Source organism: Bombyx mori, chromosome 10, assembly GCF_030269925.1.
Source record: "Bombyx mori chromosome 10, ASM3026992v2".
Taxonomy (NCBI): Eukaryota; Metazoa; Arthropoda; class Insecta; order Lepidoptera; family Bombycidae; genus Bombyx; species Bombyx mori.
The window spans coordinates 9824951-9852724 of record NC_085116.1 but is presented as its reverse complement, the minus strand read 5'-3'; the positions used below and the strand labels follow the sequence as shown (position 1 = coordinate 9852724).

Sequence of the window (27774 nt, the reverse complement as noted above, 5' to 3'; positions counted from 1 at the left end):
TTAAGCGGTAGTAAGACCGTTGAGAGAGCGCGTGTCCTTCTAAGAAATTAGACCATCTGGCATCTCGGACTTCGGCGATTCGAGATTTTTCGTCGCGTTGTAGGACAGGCATTCGAATACGAATTTCCTCGGTAGGATACCTATCAAAAGGAGGATACTCACTTAGCCGTGTAGCATGTAATGTATCTGATACTGTATCAAGTAAGTACGTGGGAACGAGACCACTGTGAGCCCTCACGCGTGGAGCGCAGTAAACTCGCAGATACCCACCGAGTGACGGTATCGCTGCGAACACAAAGGCGGCTCGCAGTGTGCCTGTGGACGGCGACACGACCTCTTGTGTAATGAGTACGTAGGCACGAGCTTCAAATGGACGTCTTCATTTTTTTTTTCCCATCAATGTTGATAGCCTTCAGGGGCTATTTCAGCTTCACCCTAACGTATAGGTGAGCTCACGGGGCTCAAGCCAGAAGTGTGGCTAGCATTGGCCCTAGCAAGAGCAATGCTTCGCAGAATCTACCACCGAATCGGAAACGCGACCCACTGAGAAGATCCGGCGAGAATTTTAGTGGGCTGTGTCTATGGGTTAATTCACTCGTCGAGCCCTTCGTCGCAAGCGACGGGTTCAACGAGGACGGTGACCGAAGCCTCCCGCGCTCTTTGTGGATACGGAATTAACCGATAGACCTTCTTCGAGAATATCGGCCTTGACGAGCTCGGCATCTAACTCATTCGGGAAGCCAGGACTGCACGGAATTCACGATCCTCCTGGCGTCCTCCGAACCTTTCATCTATGAAGGGGATGGGGGTGACCGAGCATTCACGTTGTGATGTATATATATTGCGATAATGTATACTTATATACTTATATATATTACTGTACATAATTTGGGTCCCCCACGAACATACATGCGTATATTTGATGTTATTTGCAATGTATTCGCAGACACTTAAGGTAAAGTGAGAAAACTGCAGAAGAGTGTTCAATTAAATTTAGGTTTTATGCAATGTTGTGATTTATATATATTGCAATAATAAATGGATGAATCCTGAAGATAACGAGAATGTAGAAAATTCAAACAAGGTGCAGGGTTATCTCGTCGTCATTCTTATAAATACTCGTACATCTCCCGGATCTACACATTCAGTATTTTAACTTGCACTCAAGACTATTACGAGAAACGTATTCAAAAATTTCAAGTAAGTTTTTTATGTTTTTTTATGTAAAGTTTTTATGAGGTCGAACTCTCAATTCTGTTGTATAACGGCTCTGCCAGTCTTCGGATCAGAATGACTGTACCGTGGCAGTAATAGGCAGGATAGTGGTACATACCCGTGCGAGCGTACAATACGAGTACGCTGACATGATTCTCAAAGAATACCTACTGCTGCTCATTCTCCCGTGAATTCCTTAGTCGCCCTTCAAAATACACTTGTGACACTTCCGACAACACGGCCAGACAAATAGTATATTGCTTCGTCGTAAAAATTCCTAGTTTTAGTTCTGAAAATATATTCTGTATAGCTGACCCGGCAGACTTCGTAGTGCCTCAATCGATAAATAAAAGACCTAAGCTTTTGTTTAAAATAAACTTAAAACAAAAAAAAAGGAAAAACAAAATTATTATTTTTATTTAATTCCGAGCATTTTCATATTTTTTTAATCATTTTAAACCATCCCTGGACTTCCATAAATAATTCAAGACCAAAATTAGCCAAATCGGTCCAGCCGTTCTCGAGTTTTAGCGAGACTAACGAACAGCAATTCATTTGTATATATATAGATTTCAGCGTATTAAAATTTGTACAATGTATTATTTCCTAGAACAACATAATATTTTGTTTGAAAGAATGAAATACGTTTGCCTTCTCTTGTACGTTTTCGCGGAATATTTTCTATCTTGAAACTTGAATAAATTCACATGAAATCCCGAACGTTAGACAGAATATTGAGGTAGGCTTAGCATATTATTCAAATTTAATTCGACTCAGCGAACCGTTGCATTCTTGAAATTGATTCAGTTGGTCTGGCTTCAAACTTTGAGAAATAAAGAGGTAAGAATTGAAAAAGTTGAATCTTCGTTTTAGATTTTCTTAAGGTGATTTTTGTTCGTTGATAACGGACTTGTATTATTAAAATATTCCTTGAAAAATTAATACAGCACAAAGAACACTAAATATTAAATATTAACACTAAATATTAGCTAGCGCAGGACTTGTGGCCGTCTTTATTCTAGCGACAACATAGTTTATATTGTTTCTTTAATATTTTTACAGAATGAAAACGTTGATTTTTATAATGCTGGTGGCATGCGTTGCGTCAGCAGCGTACGGTGCTTTGGTATGTGGTACAGACTACTGTGAAAAAAATCCATGCATACAGCCACCACTTGTTTGCCCTAAGAACACTGAGCATCGCGCCAGACACGCTGGAAAGTGTGCTTGTTGTCCCGCTTGTGTAACTTTACTTGGTAAGTTTACTACCAGAAATTAAAAATCAGATCAACGAGATTAAACGATCCCTAGCTACACTCGAGGAAGATTGCCAACCAGGTGGACGGACATGGTCAAGGAGGCCACAAACACCAGCGTCCCGGGCGCCATTAAGCAGGCCGAATGCAGGCAACATTGGAGGAAGCTGGTGCAAAAGCAGGACCAAGATGGTCACGACCCTCAGTACTGAGGAAACGACAAAGAAGAAGAAGAAGCTACACTTTTATCGTGTGCTCTGTCGGTGTATATCGGAATACAAACATAAACTAGTACATCTTGCGTTAGGACATGACGATATCTTCAACAATTTTTTTGACTCCAAATAAGAGTTAGATTCTAAAACCGGAATAGTTGCCAACATCATTAACCACCAGAACAAAAAGACGTTTCTTGCCAAAAAATTATTATAATCATATTTATTACAAAGCTTTGTTAAAGTCAGATTGTCTTCATCTGCCGATTCCTATTATTTTTTAAAGTTTACAACTTGTCAGTGCCAATATCAGAGTATAAACTAATTTTTTCATACTTAATTTTTCTCCCATATATTTTTATAGGTGAAGGTGCAACTTGCAAGATTTATTCGAAGGAACTAGGCGAAACCCCCTCCGCTGTGTGTAAGGAGCCTCTCAAATGCATCAAAAGAGTTTGCACTAAGCTTGTGTAGTCGTTTTCATTAGCAGGAAAATATAAGCTTGCAATACTTCTATCACGACCTGTTCGAAATATAATTTGTGTACGGAATAAAATTGATAATAATATGCACTGTAGTAAATATAGAAATTTGAAACTAAAAAATATGAATTTTTAATAAACCGAACAAAAACGAAATGAAATAGTATGTATTATACAGGTAACCCTGTCAGGATATCGGGACAATGTATGTAACTCGTCGAGTATAATTATTATATTCTCATAAGTCTCTAATAATTGTGCAAATTTGGAGACTAGGGTTAGACAAATTTATTAAAAATGACTTATTGGTAATAAAAAAAAAATTCAAAGTCACATTCCCCAAATTTGATATAGAAGATATTACAATTTGGCCAACTGTTCGTTATAAGTAGATTATTTTTTAAATTAGTTGCGACGATATTATGTTATTTAACTAATTTCATTATTGGTTTCACAAAAATAATTCTTCGAAATGTAATTTTCTCTCAGTCATAATGTTTTCCTCACTTGTACTATTTAACTTAATTAAATTAACTTAACATTATTATTGTCATATTACCGATGTGTTCCTGATTTTGGAAATAAATACTAACAGTTAATATTTTCATACGAGTATAATAAACATTTAAATTGTTTTATTTAATGCGATTTTTCATTATTTCATCAAAACGATGATTCAAACAGAATTATTTACTATGGATCATTTTCTCCGTTATCGCCCATCAAGAATGCACTTATTTCTGTATTTTTACGGCAAAAATATAACAATTGTTGAGGCCACAATATTAAGATCGTATTTATGATTGAGTTTTTGGAATAATTATCCCAAAACAGGCAAAGTGCCATGAAAAAAGAGGAGAGAAAATGACCATGGAATCAATTTATATTTGTTAATTTTATAAAAAATAATTTGCACCCGTTGTTGAATATACTCTTCAAAAGTGGTAAATAAAGCATTCGTTTCAATTTGTTTTGCGTAAAACTCCGAAACATCACTAATTCTTTCTATAAATGCGTATACTGTCCTCCGTACTATCATATGAATTAATTATATATATTTGATATTGTGATTTGTTTTGTGCATCCATAAATAAAAATGAATAAATATATATTATATACGAGGTGTCAAATCACAATCATTACAGTACACTACCTATTAACTAAATCATACAAATAGTACCTAAAACTGATCTAGATTGCAATCTAAATGCACTCAGTAAAACCCATATTAATGTACATAGAGAGCGAGCTTCCAAATTAGTTAATGAAAAAAAGAAAACAAAAAACAAGAAGTATTCACATGCATAGTGACACATGTATAGTGATATTCACATGTATAACTACAATACAACCAATACAAACATTCATCCGTTTCCAGGGTATAACATATGTTATGTTATTTATATAATATTATGTTTAAAACGTCATTACGATGTTTCTTAATCGGTTTTATTTTAAATGTTATTCTCTTTGTTTTTTCTTAAAATCTAAGTCCCTTTTATTAAGCCAAGTGATTTCTATGGACACTGAGCATCGTCATCCAGAGTCTTAACGATTTACCAATCCTCTTGAGTACTTGAGGGACCTAAAGGGGAATAACTAAGGTTTCAGTAGATATTCACAAATTTATGAAAGAAAAACAAAACAATGGAGGACGCCTCATTTTCCAAGGTGAGTTTTTTCGTGTACTGTGTAGGCCCGTAAATCTTTTATGGTTTTTCATTGTTTACGATGCGCCATTCCGTTCCGCCAGCTGTGGCTTTATTGGTCTTTAACTCTCAACTTATTGTATATCAGTGACATATTTATTAGGAATATCTTTAAGCCTTAAATATTTATGTTATGCATGAATAGTACATTGTGCACCAAGGGAAAAAAGTTGGACATTTCCTCCCGCGTGTAAAATTGCAAACACGCGTTTTTTCCCGCGGTGCACATACTATTTTTTCGCCTACCAGTCCGAAAGTTCGACAATGTAAAAAATTTAGCACCCGTGAAGTACCGAGCCGGGGTCCAGGGGCGAAGCCATGGCGGGGGCTTGGTGGTGCCCCCCCCCCCTCATAAAACAACAATTTAACTGTTATTTAATTTTTAAATAAACTACTACTAATCGAATAAGAACTGTCTGATAAACTCATCTTTGTTTAATACTTCACTATTAAATTTTATTGCCTTTTGTTTATTTCACTTTTACACTAAGCACAATATTGCAAATTACCCGAGCACAACAATAGCGAAGAATTTTAGGAGCATGAGAGCAGACGTAGACACTAACGCGCATGCGCACTTGTCAGTACCCAGGGAGGGAAAGTAAGATTTTCTTCCCTGTACAGCGGGACGATAACCGAACTTTCGGCGTAGCTAAGATAAATTTTTTATTCCAATTATATTGGCAATATGACGATTGACCCATACTCCGTCGAGACCTTCTTGATCTGACGTATCAAGGTGAACGGTGGTATTCACGATATGATATCTATTTGCTCCAGTGACTACTTAACACCGGTTGGGTCGGAAACTAGTCTCGCAAACTAAAAATAATGCGTTAAGAACTTACGTCGATTGTGCACTTGAAAATAAAAATTTTAATGTAAATGTTTAAAATGATAAAATACATATACTCGTAATAGAACCAAAAACGGCCATCCGTTTTTTGCCGTTGTTTTTCCGTTTTCCGCACTCAGAAATGTCGCTCCCTTGGCACGTTGCAATAGATATGCTACGAAAGATAATATAATCCAAGGAGACTTGACATGAGGCGGGCGGGCGGTTGTAAAACTAATACCAAATCCCTATGGAGCATGATAAGAGAACATGCTGCACCGACCCAACATAATGTGGGATAAAGGCAAGAAGAAGAAGTTAGGTATGCATAATAATATGCATAATAGACTGAAAGATTGTTTACAGCAATGAGTGAGGAAGGACATGAAATGGTAACCGCACACACTCGGCACACGGTAGGCAGCGGCTTGGCTCTAACCCTGGTATTGCTAAAGTCCATGGGAGACGGTAAGCATTCACCATCAGGTGGACCGTATGCTCGTCAGCCGACAAGGGCAGTACATTAAAAAAACCACTTGAATATAATTAAGTCGAAGCAGGAAGAAGAACACACACACACACACTAAATTTTAAATTTAATATTCTATCTAAAAACCACAAGCATTACATTATTAAGCGCTTTAAGCTGACTATAAAAGTAATTAACAAACCACACTTTCATTACTGTTGCGTTTTTTAATTAAAAAATAAACAAAAGCCAAGCCAACCTGAAATTACTTTTGAGGGCTTTGATCCTTTGTAAGATTTCAACGTCGACCGAAACTCATTTTCTTTTATTTATTTTAAAACGTGGTACTTATCAAAATAAAGGATGACAGGGGCCAACTCATAATTCCATAATCACACTTCCGTTACGAAATGAATTATTAACTCGACCCTTTTTATCTATACCAGCTTTTAAACATTCAACACATGAAGTTAATTATAATAGACCCGAGAAAACTGATTAAGATTAAACTGAACTATCCCTAAGATTAGATTTGTGATTTCGATTCAATATTTTTAAGTGAAGTAAAAACTTTAACGCTTCATTAAATACCAAAATAATTCCGACCTCTTATCACACAGGTAGGCTAACTATTTCTTGTAAAAGATTGTTCCTTGAAAGGAAAAAGCTGTGTTTTATTGTATACTAGCGACCCGCCCTCGCTTCGCTTTGAAAACATTAAATTTTATTATTGATAGGCGAGTCCCGCCATGTTGCGCGCGGTACGACAATAAGTGCGGGTGACGCCGCGGGGCGAAGCTAGTCTAAAAAAGTAGCCTAAATTACTCCTTATATCATCAGCTACCTATTAGTGAAAGTCTCATCAAAATCGGTCCAGCCGTTCTAGAGGTTAGCCGGAACAAACAGACAGACAGACAGACAGAAAGACAGACAGACAAAAATTGTAAAATATGTTATTTTGGTATATGTACCGTATATATATTATATGCATGTAGTAAAAAGCGATTATTTCAATAGTACAAACAGACACTCTAATTTTATTTATATGTATAGATTGCTCTAGATGGGTAGATAGCCTGATGTTATTGGTTACTAGGCTAAATAAACATGCCACCACGTAAATGCCATCACCTGTCTTAATACATAAGGTCGAATTCACAATGGTACTGTTTAATGGCTGTGTCTCTCTTCTATGCATGACTGCTTAATGGCCAAAAAGGACAACGTTGATGCCTACCACCATAGATTATACACTTAATATATGCCTACCACTTTAGAGTCAGAATAAACCTTACCACTACTAAATACTACTAATGAAATATTTATTCAGGGTGAAAATAACTAGTTAGGTCATAAGTATTGTCACACAGTAAAAACTTTTCTTTTAGAATGCTGGCCACAAAAAAGTTTATTGAATTCGAATTACGAATTGTTCATGAAAATAAAAATGTATACTTTTAGAATTTTACTCATTTTAAAATATGGAGTGGACGCTTAAAGAAGACCGTGTTGCAGTTATTGCGTTGCATCGTTGCGGTTACGCGCCAATTCAAATTTTTAACATACTGAAAAATTTGAATATAACCAAAAGATTCGTTTATCGTACCATCAAACGATACAATGAAGACTCTAGTGTAGATGAAAGGTCAAGAAGTGGTCACCCTCGGTCTGTTAGGACTCCAGCAGTGATAAAAACTGTGAAGGCGCGAATTCAAAGAAATCCCAAACGTAAGCAGAAACTGTTGGCCCTTCAGATGGGGTTAAGCAGAACCACGGTGAAAAGGGTGTTAAATGAAGACTTAGGGCTTCGGGCATATCGAAGAAAAACAGGACATCGTTTGAATGCTCGTCTAATGGACCTAAGACTGAAGAGATGCCACGCTTTGTTGAAGCGGTACGCGGGAAAAAAATACCGAGAAATTCTTTTTTCGGATGAAAAAATTTTTACCGTAGAAGAGAGCTACAACAAACAAAATGATAAGGTGTACGCACACAGTAGTGAAGAAGCGAGCAGCCGTATTCCGCGTGTCCAACGAGGTCATTTTCCATCCTCGTTCATGGTACGGTTGGGAGTTTCTTATTGGGGCTTAACAGAGGTACATTTTTGTGAGAAAGGTGTAAAAACGAATGCAGTTGTGTATCAAAATACAGTCCTGACGAACCTTGTGGAACCTGTTTCTCATACCATGTTCAATAACAGGCACTGGGTATTCCAACAAGATTCGGCGCCAGCTCATAGAGCGAAGAGCACACAAGACTGGCTGGCGGCGCGTGAAATCGACTTCATCCGGCACGAAGATTGGCCCTCCTCCAGTCCAGATTTGAATCCGTTAGATTACAAGATATGGTAACACTTGGAGGAAAAGGCGTGCTCAAAGCCTCATCCCAATTTGGAGTCACTCAAGACATCCTTGATTAAGGCAGCCGCCGATATTGACATGGACCTCGTTCGTGCTGCGATAGACGACTGGCCGCGCAGATTGAAGGCCTGTATTCAAAATCACGGAGGTCATTTTGAATAAACTTTAGTGTCATAAGAATCTATGTTTTGTTAAGTTCATTTTGGTATATGAATGGTTACATAATGAATAAACTTGTTTCAATTATTTTACATTAAACATGTGACAGAATTTATGACCTGACTAGGTATTACCTATTTAATTTATTGCATAAATACGTGAATGATCTCATGTTCCACCTCGTGCTAAATACCGGACCCCATGAGCTTCACAACGTGAATACCAATATAAACCTTAAAATATGAGGTGGAAGTGATTAACTGTATTGCTTATCTGCTGTCTCAACCTTCAACCCTGACTGCGTTACTGCATCGAATTAGAAATACACAGGATATGCCTGTGAGTGACGCATTTACGTTGTAGATATCTGTGGGCTTCAGAAACCACTTAACACCAGATGGGCTGTGAACTCGTCCATCAATATAAGCAATAAAAAAATGGTAGAGGCTCAATAAACAACATAAATGATTATATATTTTAATTTACCAGATAAGCGTTCTTGCCTTAGTTGATAGTAAAATCAAAATGTGGAACTGATAAAAAATCGTTTCATTAGGCGTTAGTTCAAACGATAACACAGCTACGGATAATGTTACTTAAAATTATTTTCCTGTCCGATTATTCTATTTGTATAAAAATTGTATTAAGTGCGTCGCGGAAACATTTAGGCACAAATTAAATGGTGCATTTCTCATGTATTAGTGTTGTGTTATTTGAAAATAGTAATGATATTTCTAATGAGCGAAGCTTATCTGGTGTGAAAGGTTATTTTTGTATCTAACACCGGTACGTTCAGTTCATTTCTAGTGCAAGTCGTAAACAACCGGATTGTTCCGTAATAGAAAATAAATATACCCTCAATATTAAGTGTACGTGATATTGTTGGTTGAAGTAGTGTTGATTAGAAACATAGTTTTTCTTATAAATTTTTCTTGTACTTTATTTAAACAATAGCACTCTGCTCGTTTGTGTGTGCACTACGTAAGTAAACGTTTAGTTTTTTTTTTATCTTTTACATATCTCACAAAAAGAATATGCTTAATTTTCTTATTATTTTTGTACGTTTTATTTTTGTACGTTATTCATCAAAAGCATCTCTTGTTTTTTTTTATTCTACAATTTAATGCAAGTTCTTCTTAAAAGTTTAATCATCTATTATTTTGAAAGCAGTTTCTAATGTAGAATAATTAAGACTAATAAAAACTTTGATATCCCCGACTTGTTCGACAATTCCATTTTACTCGGGTTTTAAAACTCTTGCAACTTCTCAATGTTTTGTGTATGTGTTTTAGACTAAGCAAATTATTACCCGAATAGTCTTTAACTGATTTCTGTAATCCATGAAGACTACAGCGCTAATTGGAGTAGCAGCAACTTATCCTACGTATTTTTTGGTGAAGCAGTTATTCGGTCGGATAAGAAGGATGGTGCAGCCGCAACACATTAAAATTGACACTTAGACCTCATATCTTCAGGTGGCTAGCGTCATCCACGTTATGCTGGATGGTCTACTCATTATGACCGAATACCCAATTAGCCATGAGCTCCTCTGTCTACTTTCAATAAGATATAAAAACTTCGTACTGACTTTGTACTGGTGAAAAAAAAAAAAACATATCTAACACCAGAAAGCTCATTGGTTGAAGCAACCTGCGTGAAGTACGTACTCACCAGCCCGCGTGTGCAAACGCTTAGGAATAAAATAGGCTATATTAGCCATACATGAGTACACCGTGATTATTCGAAACGGAATTAACGTGGCTATTGCCGAAATCGGCCAAGGAATATTGAATTACTTCGAATTGAATCCAAATGTTTTGAACTTCATCAATATACTTATAAATCATTATAATATCAACTTCATCACTACAGCTTTGCATTGATCTTATTAACTCTCAGACACAGCCCACTGAGTTTCTCGCCGGATCTTCTCAGTGGGTCGCGTTTCCGATCCGGTGGTAGATTCTGCGAAGCACGACTCTTGCTAGGGTTCGTGTTAGCATCGTCAGATTTTAGCCCCGTGAGCTCACCTACTAGTTACGGTTACGCTGGAATGGCCTCTCTAGGCTACCAGCTTAGGGAGACAAAAAAAAAAAAAGGATGTTTAAAACAGCATCACGGTCATAAAAATTATAAATATTAATTTTAAATTCATTTTCTTTTCAGTCATACTCATGTCAACTTCAAATACAGTTCGGCATAGAAAGAGGGCGGAGAATTATGACAGTAATCAAAAAAATATCACTAAGCAGAATGGTGATGTTGATTCAGAGTTTACGACCAGGGAGTCGCCACTGACGGTTCTTATAGACAATTCTCCACATATAAGAGCCCTGTACCATATTTTCGTAGTCATTTTGCTGATGCTGCTGTTCGACACCATGATTTATGACCTTGTGGAAAGAGGAAAGTAAGCTAAACTAAACAATTCTTACTGATAAAAATAAGTCACCTAGATTTTTAGAACGGGCTTAAATTTTTATCACATATTCATCTTTCTATTACCTCATCTTGTCTCAAGGTATGCAGTGACATCCGCTTTATGGAGTCTAAGGGTTCCGGTAATAGTTTAAGAGGAATTTCCGGTGCCGAAAACTTTGAAATACTTTTACATGTACTTAAAATTCTATTGACGCTCTCTCCCTTAAAACCCCTCAGACAGGGCACAAAATGAACAGATCGATCTCGGAGTGAAAATACCCATACAGAACTTGAAATACAATTTTTTTTTTTACTTTCACCTCCGTAATTAGTTTAATTTTCGTTTATATAATTATTTAACAATTAAGTGAGCTTCGTCATAGTTTATGGAAAAATTGATATTAAATGAAAAACGTTGGTAATTTTAAAAAGTACTAATAATTATTTGTGAGGATTAAACGAAAAGTAAGCTATCTTTTGTACATCTAGTGCAAGACAGCAAAAATTAAATTCACTCCATTTCGCCGAATACAGTAAAAATAATGGAATAAAACAGTGTAGGGAATATATTGATAGATAAAAGAAATAAACCCTATATATTTTTTTAGTTTAGACAACCGTAAATATTCGATGTTCATTTAAGTTGCTTTTTCGTGTAAAATATTTGATACTGTCTACAATGATCTAAAATTTTGACAATACAATTTATTACGAGTTAAACATTATCTATCTATCTATATCTATATATATATAAATGAATTGCTGTTCGTTAGTCTCACTAAAACTCGAGAACGGCTGGACCGATTTGGCTAATTTTGGTCTTGAATTTTTTGTGGAAGTCCAGAGAAGGTTTAAAAGGTAGATAAATATGAAAATACTCGGAATTAAATAAAAATAGCAATTTTGTTTTTCCTTTGATGTGTCCCCCGTCGGACGGATTCGTTTTGTTTGTTTTAAGTTTATTTTATACAAAAGTTTAGGTCTTTTATTTTTCGATTGAGGCACTACGAAGTCTGCCGGGTCAGCTAGTCTCATATATTTTTGTGTGAGCTGTTCAAAATTACGACATTTCTCTTGTGTTAAATACTTGCGGGGCATGCAAAAGTTATGCATACTTTTCGGAAGAATGCGCCGCTCGTGAATTCCACATTAGAAGACGTTTTAACAAGCTTTAAATAGCAAAACACAATGTTGTTCGTTCTTACCCCGAAAAAACGTATGACGGTTGCTTCGCTATACCATTATCGAAACAGATATAATGGTACTAGTTGTTACTAGCATTACTAATCCTTTTTAATACGCTTTTATTAGCTTCAGACGTATGTTTGTAACGGAATCTTTGAACGTGATTTTGACCCCCTTCAAAACGTCGGATTAACTCGAAATTTGGTATTTTACTTATTAAGGACCGATGACTATTCAATATTTAAAAAAAATTGAAAATAATATGTTTAAAAAATTGAAATTCAACCTAAAAATGAAAAATAAATAATAATGTCAGTTTCATATAGGTTCAGTTTCAGTTTCAGTAATAAAAACATTTTTCTTACACTATTTTTAATTAAAATTTATTAAAATTTATTTTCTATTTTTTAGTTGGATTTTCTATAAAAGCGTATTTTGTTAATATTTTTAAACATATTTTTTTTCTATTTGAATCGTTTTTATACACATAAATATAATATAAGATACCTAAATAAAGTTTACCTTAGACAATTTTACATTATTTTTAAATAAAATCAATGTTTGTATGTCTACATTTTATTTCTTAAATTTAAATTACTGTAATACTCCTAAATCTACTTACAAACTGTAAGCTAGAGGTGATTCAACTTGAACAGACTTAATTGATCACACCACAAAAGCAAACGAAACTAAGTGATCCCAATGTCCAATACACATTAAGAGCTTAAAGAGATCCACAAACACTTGGGATTAGATTCCTAAACTAAATTACATTCTCAGATTAAATGTTGCCGTCAAGAATCTTGCGATTTCGATCCCGCACTAGTTCTACGCTCAAAATTAATTGTACAACCTATAAATTTTAATGTTAAATACAAAATCTTTGTTTTCTATAATCGTGAAATTGTTCACGATGGGAATTGGAATAACTAATCATAATGGAAATTGTTCCATTATGATTATTTGTAAATTATAGTCATAATAATTTCGATTACAAAAAAGGCATGAGTTAATTAAAATTTCGATGAATAACATCTTAGTCAAAAAAACGTTAAGTAGATACCTATAAACATCGTCAGAAATAATAAAATTAAAATAATAAACACGAGATTAAGCCGTAACAATAGTGTTAATTGTGTCAACTAATCGTGAAGACTGGAGAAAATATTGATGAGAATCGAATTAGGTGCCATAGGCAGCACCATCCTGTATATTTCTGCCGCGAATCACTCATTTTTTCCGTTTTAAAAGGTGGAACAATCCTTATACAATACTATTGAAACTTTGGCCTATGTCTGAAAAAAGGATTAGGGGCTTCGTCTTACCGTCTATCTGACAATAATGAAATAACCTTGAAATAATTTATTTATTAACCTTGAAAAACATTTACACGTAACAATTTGCTAAAAACTCAATAACTAATAATGATATTCAGTTGTTAAATCTTATCTTATGAATTCATTTCAAAAGTAAGCTTCGTATTGAATAAAAAATACATAAATACGTTTGATATTTTTCAGAATAAATATTGGGTTAAATGTGATTATCTCCGGTTTTGGCGACATAAAAAGAGGAGCTTTACTCTGGCTGTTTGAATTCGCTGTTGTCCTTGCATTTTACCCGGCTTTAAGAATATACGCGGCGGCGAGGAAACTATTTCGCAAAAATACAGGTATTTATTATGATATTTTTCAATAGCTATAGTAATTAATTCTAGGCTTAAAGGGCTAAGGCTACTACATATACTACAGCACAGGATTTTGTCGTAGGCTATGGTAACAAAAAACACGTATACGAGATTCGCACTGGGAAAGAAAGGATGATTATACAAAAATATTAAAGAAGTAGTATTTTTTTTTTTAATTGCTCTACTCTGTCCTTGAAAAACTTCATTTAATAAATTGAATTCGGTTTTTGTTTTCTTATACGATGCAGTAAGTACAATTTGTATTCAATGTCGATATCTGTTATCAGGAATGAACTCTTACAAATAAAAGTTTCCATTTCACTGTAACGATTTGATATCGGGGTCAATATTGACCGATTTGATATCAGTAAATATCTACTTATTTATCACAGTAGTAACAAAATTGAGTATAATTTAAAACAGTTAAAAACACAAACAAAAAAAAAGGTTACAGGCAAGACTTAGGTTTACATCTTTTTTTTTTTCAAATAGTTTGTAAGCAGACTTTTGGTAAACTTTAATAGTCTTATTGGTAAACAACTAAGTAGGCAGTAGCAACTACTCTAATAATTTTGTCTTCGCACTAATTATCGCCGTCGAGCCGGGGCAGAATAGGGATGTCGCCGGTATTTTGAACCTCAATTATTTTCAGTCCCCTGCGTATGCATCATAATTGCATCAGACATTTTTTCTTACAAGACAAGACAAATTATATGTAATATAAATACTACAGAACTTTTAAATTTTAAAGCAAACGAAATCGATATGAATTTAACGCAACTTATAACCCTGCCTAGTTCGAATATAGAGAATATTAGGTATGTAGGCTCACGTACCATCTTACCTATGCTTTAAACATCTTTAATCTCTAATTATTATATATCACATAAGACCTTATTCTGCACATTGATGAAGATTTTTTAAGCCGACGAGCACACAGTCCTCATGGTCATGTGCGCTAAAAATTAATTTGAATAGGTTACTTGGAATGCAAACTTGGAAAACTTCAGCATTACTTCATTACCAGCATTTCTTGGGTCAGTCCACAGTACTTACGAACTCGTTTCTAAAATTTTGTCTTCGCCTTTATTGGATCCAAAAATCACTTATATGACTGAAGCAAGAAATGAGTGGTTACTAACCTGCCCTAATACTGATCTGCCCACGGTCCCGACTTCTCAGCGATTGTGGGATGAGCCGCTCTGTGAATTAATACGTAAAAATTTACTTGACTCATGTAGAGATTTAACAGAGCGTGCTCGCCTCCTCGCAGTTGCAGAATGGGAATCGGGGCTATGGTTGCAGGCCCATCCATCACTTCACACCGGCACTCTAATGTCCGACAATAGCTTTCGTTTAGCAACCTGTCTTCGCCTGGGGGCACCTTGCTGTGTTCAGCATCACTGCCAGTGTGGCAACATTCTCGACCGCTTTGGTTACCACGGGCTCTCATGCGTGATAAACGCTGGCAGAATATCCCGCCACGCCAGCATAAATGACATCATCCGTCGGGCCCTTGTCAGCGCCGGCGTGCCAGCCATTCTAGAACCGAATGGTTTGGTGCGAGGCGATGGTAAGAGACCAGACGGTATGTCGATAATTCCCTGGAAGATGGGTCGGTCGCTCGTTTGGGATGCGATTTGTGTAGATACCACGGCACCGACACATCTTCCTGGGACTAATTCTAACGCTGGCAGCGCTGCTTCAACGGCTGAAGGCCTCAAACGACGGAAATATGAAAATCTCTCTAAAGATTACATTTTTGTTCCGTTTGGGGTGGAAACTTTGGGCCCCTGGGGCCCATCTGCTAAAAGCTTTTTTAAGGGCCTTAAAAAAAAACTTTTTGAGGCCTCGGGAGACCAGAAGGCTGGTACGTATTTTACACAAAGAATTAGCATTGCTATCCAACGTGGAAATGCTGCCAGCCTTCTAGGAACTCTGCCAACCGGCGGTGAGCTAACGCAGATTTTCTATTTATAAGTAAGTAAAGTTAAGTCTAGTTTATTAATTTGGAAAATATCAGTGTATTTATTGTTTTACTTATATTTTGAAAACTTCATAAATTTAAATATTTTACTTCAATACGATCTTAATGCCGTTCGTACTAGCGCTTTGGATACGAGACAATAGCCTAAAAACCCATTTCATAATACCTTGAATATTCCACGTCATTATCTTGAATATGCTTTTTTGTGTCACAAATATGAAAGAGCTTTTCAGAATGGAAACATTCAAATTAAAGGAGCGTCGTTTTTTAAGCCCCTACAAACCTCTGTAAGCGTACGAATGAAAGTCATTAATTATTAAATGTTATTAGAAAGGCTTTTATGTTATTATCTAAAATATAATATGTTGTTTCATATGCACTGGAGTGCTTTGTCTTTAGTTTCTTAAACTTATCTAACATCAGTATTTTAGTATCGCTTTCGACTAGATAAATATCGTAATCTTGCTGAAGCTCGTAACTGCCAATTAATAATGATTGCTTGAAAACACCAACCCTTAATACCTCAATCAGTTTCGACGATTACGAACATTTAAGACTGAAAATGTCATTTAGATTGTATGATATCATTAGAATAAATAGGCACATTTGCCACGTGTGACATTTTGGATTTAATTATCCTTTGTGTGCTACTAATGGCACTATTAATATAAATGTGTTATTCACTTGTGATGGTGAAACTTACAGAATTTCATCTATGATATAGCTTAGTTATTTAAAATTATTACAGGGAGCCATTGGCATGAGTGCATCTTCACGATACATACGGTCAAAGTTGCAATTGTATTTAGAGGTGATTAAGCAGTGATGCGTTTCGGTTCGAAGGGTGGGGCAGCCGTTGTAACTATACTTGAGACCTTAGAACTTATATCTCAAGATGGGTGGCGCATTTACGTCGTAGATGTCTATGGGCTCCGGTAACTACTTAGCGCCAGGTGGGCTGTGGGCTCGTCCACGCATCTAAGCAATAAAAAATAAATAAATAAAAGGTAATTGTCCTAGCCTTCGAACACGGAAAGCATAATTCCTTAAGTAGGAAGAGCTTAAGGATACGTGCTAACATTACCTACACTCTTTAACTATTTTTACATGTTATTGATTTTTAATACATGATGGTCTTTCCTATTTCCTTCGTAAATTGTACGTAATTCGTAAGATAGATAGATCGTAGATCTTTTTATCTAGAAAAATGCGTCTCAGCCTCTGTACCGAAGAACAAATCCGGCAAACTAGAATAGGTTTACCTATATTTCCAAGAGAAGCTGACATTTGGAAAATTCGGACCGTCCTCCTACCAAATAATCTCCATTCGATAGTCTTACCTTTGTCATTACCTATAGTTTTATCACTTAATACTAGTTAGTACGAATACATCAAACGTTATCAATGAAATCACGGAAGTTTGTTACAAAGACAATTAAAAACATTACCTACATTTCCGTAGGTAAGTCATACGCATTTAAAAGTTACTTACTACCTTTGGATCAAGAAACGTTTCTTTTGATATAAAATAGTAAAATTTCAAAGCTAAAGGCACTGAGTTGCAGCTTCATCCTTTTGTTACAATTCGCACAGAGCCGAGCTCTCAGCGTATCCTCCAATTAATCGCTTGGCTAACCATGTGCATGAACTATTAACACGGCTTAAATAAATACATGTTGTATAAAAAAAATACTTTATTTTATGTTTTGAATTTAGATGTTTGGGACTGGAAAAAGGATAAGTTTTAGGACTCACTCTGTATTTCGTTGATGCACTATTCAATTTTTCTCACTGGCGAGAGTTATATGTGCTGATTGATCAACAAATCACAATTTTATTGTTTTTGCACCGGCACCATGTTTTAGTTTTTTTTTACACACTTCGCGCCATTTTTATACGCGCGTAGTTTTTCTTGTAGTATCAACAGATGGCGTGGATAGGGGATTGACGAAGGAATGAGGAAAAGGAAGTCCCAACATTTTATCTTTAAACAAAATTACAAGTGACTTATGTTATAACATGAAATTATTGATAGATACCTACATAATATTTTTGGCTATTATTTTAATCTTCCTAAAATTTATAATCTGCGTACTGATTAATTGGATCCGGAAATAATCGCGAAAGATTTGTTGCAATGTGATTACTTCACGTAGTGACAAAACAGAGACATTTTTTTTTCTTTACTCCTACAATCTTTGACTGAATTATATTTAAAAAGTCGTTTCCTTGAGAATATAACACAATTAATTATGGACAGCACAATATTAACAAACCGGTGGTAGGACGTCTTGTGAGTCCGCACGGACAGGTATCACCACCTTGCCTATTTCCGCCGTGAAGCAGTAATGCGTTTCGGTTTCAAGGGTGAGGCAATCGTTGTACTGTAAAAACTGAGACTTAGAACTCATGTCTCAAGGTGGACCGTGGCATCCACTTTGAGACATAAGTTCTGAGTTTTAGTTTTAGAATACAATGGCTTCCCAACCCTTCAAACCGAAACGCTTCACAGAAATAGGCAGGCTTGTGGTACATATCTGTGCGATGCCCTACCACCAGTAATTAAGTAATTATTTTTTTATTGCTTAGATTTGAGTTGGACGAGCTCACAGCCCACCTGGTATTAAGTGGTTACTGGAGCCCATAGACATCTGCATCGTAAATGCGCCACCCACCTTCACCACCACCACCACCAATTATAAATTAGTCTTCTTAGACGCTGTCTAGATTTGCTTGTTTTAGATACGATAATACTATTTATCAATACAATTACATACTGCTACGATGATCACTTGTAAGTTCAAAATCGGCCGAATAGCGTAGAACTTATTATAAATTTAAATGTAAAAATGAGGTGAAAAACTGAACTCAGCAAAGAAATTAATTAAAAACGAACATTTAAGTGATAAATTTAATCGTCTTGAAACAAAGTCTTAAGTTTAATAACATTTCAAAAAGTTTTTATTAGCTATCATGTCATTTGTTTGTTAGGCGAACAAACAAGAAAAGGATTTTAAAATAATTTCTACGCGGTCGAATTAACATTTCTAATTTAAACTTTTACCGAATCGAATCAATGTGATTACTTTGCTTATTTCAGAGGTTTACGGTTGTATTAAAAAGTTTAAAAAAACACAGGTGTTCGTGACAGTCTATCTAAACTGGGGGTTATTGGTTTGATCGCCGTGGAAATGGTATTAATCGGGGTACCCATTGTGGACTTGGGAAGGAGACATCTAGCGTTGGCATCTTCGGCAGTTGTAACATGTGAAATGGTAAGCTTGAAGTTTAATAAATAAAATTTTGCAAACGTTAAACATACATTCATAAATACATAACTGTTTTATTCGTTAACCTACAGCTTTCTCTATCTCGCTGTCAAAATAGCTGCAAAATGTAGGACTCTAACAAAATTATTACGTTAGTAAATTATAGATTCTCGTAAGCACCTATGAACTTAGCTAACTCACTCAACTGCAAAGACCAAATACAGTAGACATCTAGTTTCTAGACATTATCGATCTAAGATCTTGGCTGTACAATTTAGCAGGTCCGCCAATGGATGTGCGATATATAAGTACTAGGTATAAAATTGCATACAGCATCATTGAAAATGGATATCACGTAATTCACACTTCGTAATTGTGTAATGAACAAGCAAAAGTATTCGGTATTTTACAAAGACTTAGTAAAAATAAGGAGACCTTTAAAGTGAAATGTAACATAAATCAGCTGGTTGAAACCCTTGTCAGAGAGCGTGCCTAGCGTCAGTTAATCACGGGGAACTGCTACTGACGAAGCATCATCAACGGATATTCATTCACAAAAATATTTACGAGGATGATTTTTATAACTTTACGAGCTGCTCATCAAAGTTTATTGGAGTTTACTCCTTTAGAATCGATTTACATATATAGGCCCGGGGTATGAAAATTATGGGGACCAAAATCGTACTAGCATGTCACACGAAATGCGTTATGCGCCTGATTGCGCATGTCACACGAAATGCGTTATCGCAGGTGACGCCGGGCTGCTGCGCCGGCAGTCCGCCACAAAGCCTCGTACTGATCGCGCGTTTCTCTCATTATTGTATTTTCATATATTTGTTAGTCGTTTGTTTTGTGTCTCGTTAATTTGTTAATAATCTGTAGTGTATCGTGTTGTCGTAATATAGAACTATTTCTCGTATTGTTTCGTTTAATTTTTTATATCCAGTAAACTCCAGTCGTGCGTCGGAGCGGACACACACACTTTTTTTTAAGGACTTTAGACTTAAAAATAATTAGAGAGGACAAGCTAATGTTGTCCAAAGATATAGCTACTATATAACCAAGTCTAGAGCATCGAATCTATTGTAGTACTGAAAATGAAACCAGCGCCCACGTCATTAATCAACATCGTAGTATAACAATGGTGATACATTAGACCCCCCTAATCGGCAAAAAACCATAATATATTCGTTTACTTTTCACTTAACAATACATGTAATAGTTTATATCTTATAGTTTACCTACCTATAAAACTTATGAAAATGTATATGTTTTTAGACTACTTCAAAGTAATGTTTAAAACACTAATTCTGTTGCTTTCAATACAATTCAATTACTTTCATTTAAGAACAAAACTTAATGTAATTCCACAACCTCTTAATAAACATTTATTAACAAATCAATAACGACAAGACGGAGAGCCAAAAACATCCTTTGACTGTTAATTGATTGAACTTTGGAGATCTTTTGAAGTGTGACATAAATGAAATTCATTAAATTTGGATTTAATTAGGAATCTCGTCTCACAAAACCAATTTACTAAATCAATATAATCTATATACATATATATATATATTTTTTAATGCTTAGATGGGGAGACGAGCTCATGGGGCAACCGGTGTTAAATGGTTATCGGAGCCCGTAGTCACCTATAACGTAAACGTCGCCACCTACCTTGATATATGAGTTCTAAGGTCTCCGTTTTTACAGTACAACGGCTGCCCCGCCCTTCAAACCGAAACGCATTACTGCTTCACAGCAGAAATAGGCAGGGCGGTGGTACCTACCCATGCGGACTCACAAGACGTCCTACGTCCACCAGTAATTATGCAAAGTATAATTTATCGGGTTTGAATTTTATTACACGATGTTATTTTTAACTTTTATGTTTTAATATAAAATTACATTATTTTCCGGACCAAATCGCGGACGTATCTACGAGTATTAGAACATAAATCAGTGTTGTTTATTATAGAAGTAGCTATTTGTTTATTCGTGCACATCTCCATACTGATCGGATTTTCTTGCCACTAGTTTTAATAAATAGATAGACATGGATTAATTTGTTACAAATTAAAGAGTTTTTTAATTGATATCGAAAATTATCGCTAAATAAAGCTATCGGTATTTAAAGATTTCGTAAAATTTTAGAAATTTCATGCTAAATCAAACTATAAACTAATGCAAACTGAATTATATTTGTCAATATTGTATTATACACATTCAAAGCACTGAATTTGACGATACTTTCCATCGCACTGATGACCACGGGAATGAAATTCGCAGAGGAATTTTTGGGACACTTTATCTGTTGTCAGCAAAGGTGACCAGAATAGTATTTTTAACCATTATAGTACATATTTCAACGCATTACATTATACATATTTTTAGCTTGCGACGACTAGTGTAAGCACCAACGAAAGCGCTACGCGGAAACACGATACTTACAGCTCGACCAAGCTAAGTTTGCACCTCGCATCGATTACGTCACACTGCCGCTTAGGTATAGTCTGAAAAAAGGATTCGCTATGACTTTAAAAATGTAAACAAATGTTTGTTAGATTTTACTTTGCATTTATTGTTTTTAACAATATATTATACATAGGTACATTAGAATATAGCGATATCGGGTTTTTGTATGAAGACCACCCGGGTATTCTTGCACTTTTTAAAGGGGAATGCCCACTCTCCATAGTGTGATAGGCCCAAGGTGGACATCAAATATTACTATAAAAATGGACTGATTCAAATTCTTAAATGTATTGGATATCTAAAAAATATATTGAAATTGACGCCACTATTATAAAAAATATAATAAAAATAAAAATTCGTTTTGAGGTTAATTTTCTATATAAATAAGTGTCGGATTGTGAGATACTTCAAGAACTTTTCTTTTCTTAATGTTTAAGATGTTCCTAATGTATTTTTATCCAATAGGGTATAAAAAACACACTTAATTCTTTAAATATCTATATTTTCTTCATCTTCATACACAATTAGTATCATCTAAAAATAGCAAAGGAGAGCATATACACGGTTTTAAATCTCGGTCAGGGTAAAACCACAATTCACACAATGTTTTTTAGTCGTAGTATGAAACGTTATTGATAAAAGTAAAATAAATCGGAGAAAAATCAAAACAGATCCATTTTGTACGCAAGCACAACACCACAAGCAGCAAGCGAAGTATCAGTCAGTCCGATTAAATTCAGTGTTGTCAGTATAAAGAAAAATAATTACATGAAATTCATCTATCGATTATTTTTTTAAATAACCGATAATTGATTTATATCTTAATCTTTTTTTTACGAGTACACATTATTTTTTATGTGTTTGTTTTAGTTGTACATATTTAAATAACAATACTAGTAAAGTTTTTTTTATTGCTTATATGGGTGGACGAGCTCACAGCCACTCTGGTGTTGCTAAGTGGTTACTCGAGCCCACATACATCTACAACGTAAATGCGCCACCCACCTTGAGATATAAGTTCTAAGGTCTCAAGTATAGTTACAAGTTAAAGTCCAATGGGTATGTCTTCGATGTTATTTTATATGCATAAAATCCATTAAAATCGATTGATTAATGATAATACTTAAAATGATTTATTTATATGTTTTATTTATATACTCAAAATATTTACTTCATACGTAAAAGGATTTGAAGCTGGCAATATTTTTCCCGCAAAAAAAAAAATCCTTGTTTTTTCAATAGAGTTACTTTTTTTAAACTACTTATTATAAACTGTAGTGGCGCTTATTTGCAAGAAAGTAAATGCATATATATTTATGACAGAATTAATGCACTAAGTATTTTTTCTCTAATCTATTGTCCGCTTTGGGCCTGAAATGGGCCGTCCCCTTTGTATCCCAATTGCTCAGTAATAATTTTCCTTCATATTTCCTTTTCAGGATTATGTTTCTCCCTTCACTGTGACCTTTCCTTTCATTTTTGTTGCCCAAAACAATCCTCTCGAAGTAAAAAAATTAATAAAAGGTTAAGCGTTCAGTAACAACAGTTCAACAAAAACTTAACAAAAGTAGTCGATTAATATAACTAAACTTCAACAAAAAACCTAACTAGAACAATTAAAAAAATTAAAATTCAACGGATAGGGAGACGAAAACTCGTATGACGCGTGTCGGCAACAAAGATGCTAACCGTACTGATGCGACAGGGCGATCGCGGGAAGGTGAGCGGGGAAGCGGGCGGAGCGCCGCATTCCAGCGACGTGCAAACTTAGCTTGGTCGAGTTGTAAATGTATTTTATGAAATTCATAAACATTAACTCGCTAGCCGCTGCCTGTGCAAAACAAAAGCGCACTTGTTTTACTCAATCCTGGGCAGCCATTAAAAATACTATTTGAAAACGTACTCTGTAAATGTGTTTTTTAGTTCAGATTCTTAATGAAAATTCATGCAGTAGCGATAGCGTGCGCTCCCTATGGTGAAAACGAGAGTCCAGCGCTACCGACCTTCAAGCATTATATTTACTTCTTATTTGCACCCACGCTCGTTTATAGAGATCATTATCCAAGGTAACTCTTTTTTTTTTAATAAAACAATATCGGTGAGAGTTCTTAGTAATACAGTGGCAGGCTTAGCCATGGTGTAATGGTATCATCATGGTGTGGTGGTATAATGGTATCATCACGAATATTTTTTACAGTAGGTACTCTCCGTTCAATTAAAAACACTATAAATCAAGAAACAATGTAACTACATAGACCCAGAGCTTGCATACAAATCAGTGACACAAAGACTGTCAATAAAAAATATGTTCTTGCATATTGAATTTTTTAAATTATTCATTATACACTTTCTTGCAAATTGTAAAAAGTACAATAATGCATGAATTTTTTTTTGTAATGTATTTTTACTGAAAAAATTACAGATATACCTAACCCAATAAGTAGCATTTAGTTCGAACAAAATTCCTTTTATCATGTACGTATAGTCTAAATGAAACCCTCATTTCAGAACAAAGACAATAAGGTGGGCCTTCGTACTATTTCACTTCCTCGAAGTTGCCGCAATAATTTTATACAACAGCTTCCTCTGGGAACGATTCATATTACCTTACTGGTCTGATTATGGAAGACAAAGCAAGGTAATTAATATGTCACAAAATTAGTACTGAAAAATAGAATTTATCATTGTGGGGTTCAATCTTGCTCTTTACTGTACATACCTATATTAAATTATAAACTTCAAAATTTCTCAGGTGGAAGCCGGTTTGGTAGTTCGTGGAATGTTCGCTTGTGTACTTCCAGGATTTATATCATTTCTCTGCGGTTTCTACTGTGTTCTTCATGCGTGGCTAAATGCCTTCGCTGAGATGCTCAAATTTGGAGACAGATTATTTTACGAGGTAATAAATACCAAACAATCAGGTAAAGGTCATTTATGATTTTACTAACTACTAAGATTATGATTTTACTAACTACTACTGCTACTAAGGTCATTTACTTTGAGACATGAAGTCTGAGTCCTAATTTTACTGTAATGTCGGCTTCCTGCCCATCAAATCGGGACGCATGAATGCTTCACGGTAGGTATTATACAAAGTACGTAAACGTACAAAGTACGCTTTTCCCTATCAGGATAAGTAAAAAACATTTGGCAAACCCCCAGTAAATGCCTAATTTATAGAAACTGATTAGATTACACGGTATCATTTCCTCATAAAGGTTGTACCTACATATTTGTTTCAAAATAATTAGTACTCGGGGGAAGGATATGAACCCAAGCATTGTCGTCACTTAACCAGACACAAGTTCACTAGCTCTCTTACCCACGAAGTCATGAATTATATCTTTAACAAAACTGATTAACTGTGAAGGTTTGCTCGAAAAGCTTAGATCGCATACTGCCTCGTTGAACTTGAATATCAACACACGTACCTACTGTCTACAACCTTAAACTTTAATGTCATCCATTTCACATCGTATTTATTACCTTCAAGGTTTCGTTGTATTATCTACGCATCTAGATCACCTTAATATTATTTTAATTGGTCGTAGCCTTCACACATCTAAGCAATAAAAAAAAATAAAAAATAAAAAAATGTAATCTAAACAATCACTACAAATTAACAAAATATTTCGATATTTTAGGAATGGTGGACTACCTCTCGTTTCTCACACTACTACAGAGCATGGAATCGCGTTGTACATTCTTGGCTGAGAGACCACATTTACAAGCCACTGGCGCCACGTGCCGGTCGAGCCATTTCCACATTCATCGTATTTTTTGTAAGTATATTAAAAGCATGATAATAAAAATAAATAATAATGTCAACTCGATTAAGATATGAAGTTGATAATAATAGAAGTTACGAAAATGTGACCAAGCTTAGCCCCACACCGCTTACTTCCCCGTCACAAGTTCGAAGTAGTAGAAAGAATGCTCTCCTTATTATCTAAAACCGCAATAATTATTGTTAATAAATAGTGACCATTCTCAAGGTTAGCATCGAGCAGTTAATCGTAATAAGCCGATTGAAACTTGAATTTGATACCTAATTATTTACCTAATCCTAAAAATCGAAGCACTGGATAAAGCACTTAATTTTGTAGGTTTCAGCAGTGGCCCACGAAATAATATTGGCCTTATCCTTTGGATTCTTCTACCCTGTTTTGTTAATGGAATTTGGTGTATTCGGACTGTTGATGTTACCACTCACCGCAAGCAGTGGAAGGCGTTTTCCTAATGCATTCAATTTAATAATGTGGCTCTCATTTTTCTTTGGAAACGGTAAGTATTATTTATTGAATAGAGTGTTTAGTTTTAATCGTTCTTATTAATAATACATCATTATGTCAGTAATTATAGAGAAAATAAACCACTGGACCGATAATACATTAAGATATTGTTTTGAAAAAATAACCACAGACCCTACTTTGGGTCTTGACAAATTAAAAAAGATTCCGTTCAATCGTAGGTGTTTTATACAAAATAGATATAAATCCCCTAGTATTTTTGGGAAAAAAACCTTAAGTGGTTTAGGGCAAGAGTTGGCTAGTAGTAATAGTCACGTTTTTCCCCTACGTAATCGCTGGTGACCTAAGGAGCTATTCCAGCTACGCGTAGACGTGTAGATGAGCTCACAGACTCAGTGCATAGCAGTGGTGTGAGGAGGGCGACGTCCACCTTCCTACTCGAGTAGTAGATAACGGTATCATCAACGAAAAGGGTTAACTGGGTCTCCTGCGACCGGAGTATATAGTTTATGTATAGGCTAAAAAGTAGCGGGGAAAGAGTAGACCGTTATTGGACTCCGGCCGAAATTTGTTGCCGGAGTGAGCGAGTTCTCCAGACTCAATGCCGAAACGAACGTTTCGACAAGAAGTCTCGTATGATGAACGCGAGACTATCTGGCACTCCCTTTGTGTACAGTTTATAAATTAACCGTTGTGCCAAGCTTTGTTGAACGACTTCGCGATATCGAATAAGAGGACTCCGATGGAGACGGATCTATGTCTGTTTAACCCTATTAAGATGGGGTCCGTGAGGCGGTGCACTTGCTGAATGGACGAGTGTTTTGCGGTGAATCCAAACTTTTCGTCGATTAGGATGTCTTTCGAGGTGATTCATCACCGTCCGTTTACGAATCAGTCGTTCAAACAGCTTGTTTAACGCTGGAAATAGGCTAATCGGGTGGTGGCTTATGAGTTCGTTGTTAGGTTTTCTAGGTTTGTGTATGCCGATAACGTCCGCTTCTTTCCACACCACGGGAAAGATGCAGTTCGTCAAAGCGGCATTTAAAATAGCGGCCAACATGATTATAAGTTGGGCGGGTAAATTTTTTAACACGCGGTTTTAGATACAGTCGGAGCTTTCAAGGCTTTCCGTGGTTGTAAGTTCGCGGTATATTCGAGATCCGTGGTTATGAATAGGATATGGAAGTGTTACTAACAACAAATGTTGTGTTTCTCTGAACAAAAGATAAACAGTTAAAGTTAAATTAGGTATTCATAATAAAAAAATACCTGGGTAAGCCTATTTATTGGCTATTGTGGTATTTGGGGTGTGAGGGTGTTGATTGGAAAAATGTCGTGATTACAATAAAAACGAAGTACTGTCTGCTTTCTTACAAGTGTTGATTAATATATTTTTCATAATTTGCAGGACTTCTCTGGAGTCTCTATTCAATGGAATACTTCGCTCGAAAAAATTGTCCACCCTCACAAAGCGACAGTTTTTTCATACCAAAATCATGGTCATGCCCGGAAGTGGTACTTAAACCGGATTGGACATTCCAAAATCCTTTAAGTGTCCTATATTGACAAAGGTTGTATATGGGCCAATTTAGCGTTGATAGCTTTAATAGTACAATGATTTATTGTAATTTTGATATTGCATATTAATAAAAAAAAAAACCGTATGATAATACTTATTTTTTATTTAATAATAAATTTATATTTTGAATGGAATACGAAGTTTTATTATATTTAATTTAATAAAAAAGTAATATTGTCATACAAACTTTATACGCTTATACAATACAAAAGCAAAATATTGAA

At 35.4% G+C, this 27774-nt stretch overlaps 2 protein-coding genes across 3 annotated transcripts; both read left to right on the top strand.

The window, feature by feature from the left end:
• Nucleotides 1-1140: 1140 nt before the first annotated feature.
• On the top strand, nucleotides 1141-3282 carry CP8 (cationic peptide CP8). Its single transcript, NM_001043616.1, is given in 5 exon segments — nucleotides 1141-1200; nucleotides 2278-2323; nucleotides 2326-2328; nucleotides 2331-2471; nucleotides 3051-3282. Coding segments are annotated over 4 exon segments (267 nt in total). The 5' UTR covers nucleotides 1141-1200; nucleotides 2278-2310; the 3' UTR covers nucleotides 3161-3282.
• Nucleotides 3283-9218: 5936 nt separating this feature from the next.
• LOC101740142 (sterol O-acyltransferase 2) lies at nucleotides 9219-27684 on the top strand. Of its 2 annotated transcripts, none has more exons than XM_038013468.2 (10): nucleotides 9219-9681; nucleotides 10867-11110; nucleotides 13827-13978; nucleotides 19119-19255; nucleotides 23645-23787; nucleotides 24230-24359; nucleotides 24474-24620; nucleotides 25366-25503; nucleotides 25828-26005; nucleotides 27380-27684. In XM_038013468.2, the coding sequence occupies exons 2-10, from the start codon at nucleotides 10875-10877 to the stop codon at nucleotides 27535-27537; spliced, it is 1419 nt and encodes a 472-aa protein (XP_037869396.1). In that variant the 5' UTR covers nucleotides 9219-9681; nucleotides 10867-10874; the 3' UTR covers nucleotides 27538-27684. The 2 variants fall into 2 exon arrangements, with proteins under 2 accessions (XP_037869396.1, XP_037869397.1); XM_038013469.2 differs by having other exon boundaries at nucleotides 9252-9486.
• The last annotated feature ends 90 nt before the right edge of the window (nucleotides 27685-27774 follow it).

What these genes read in the sequence shown, in the direction of transcription:
- LOC101740142 (XM_038013468.2), top strand. Translation starts at nt 10,875, where the DNA reads ATGTCAACTTCAAATACAGTTCGGCATAGAAAGAGGGCGGAGAATTAT. An exon ending in GAGACAGATTATTTTACGAG is followed by an intron (nt 24,621 to 25,365) that starts GTAATAAATACC and finishes TCGATATTTTAG; the next exon opens with GAATGGTGGACTACCTCTCG. An exon ending in CTCATTTTTCTTTGGAAACG is followed by an intron (nt 26,006 to 27,379) that starts GTAAGTATTATT and finishes CATAATTTGCAG; the next exon opens with GACTTCTCTGGAGTCTCTAT.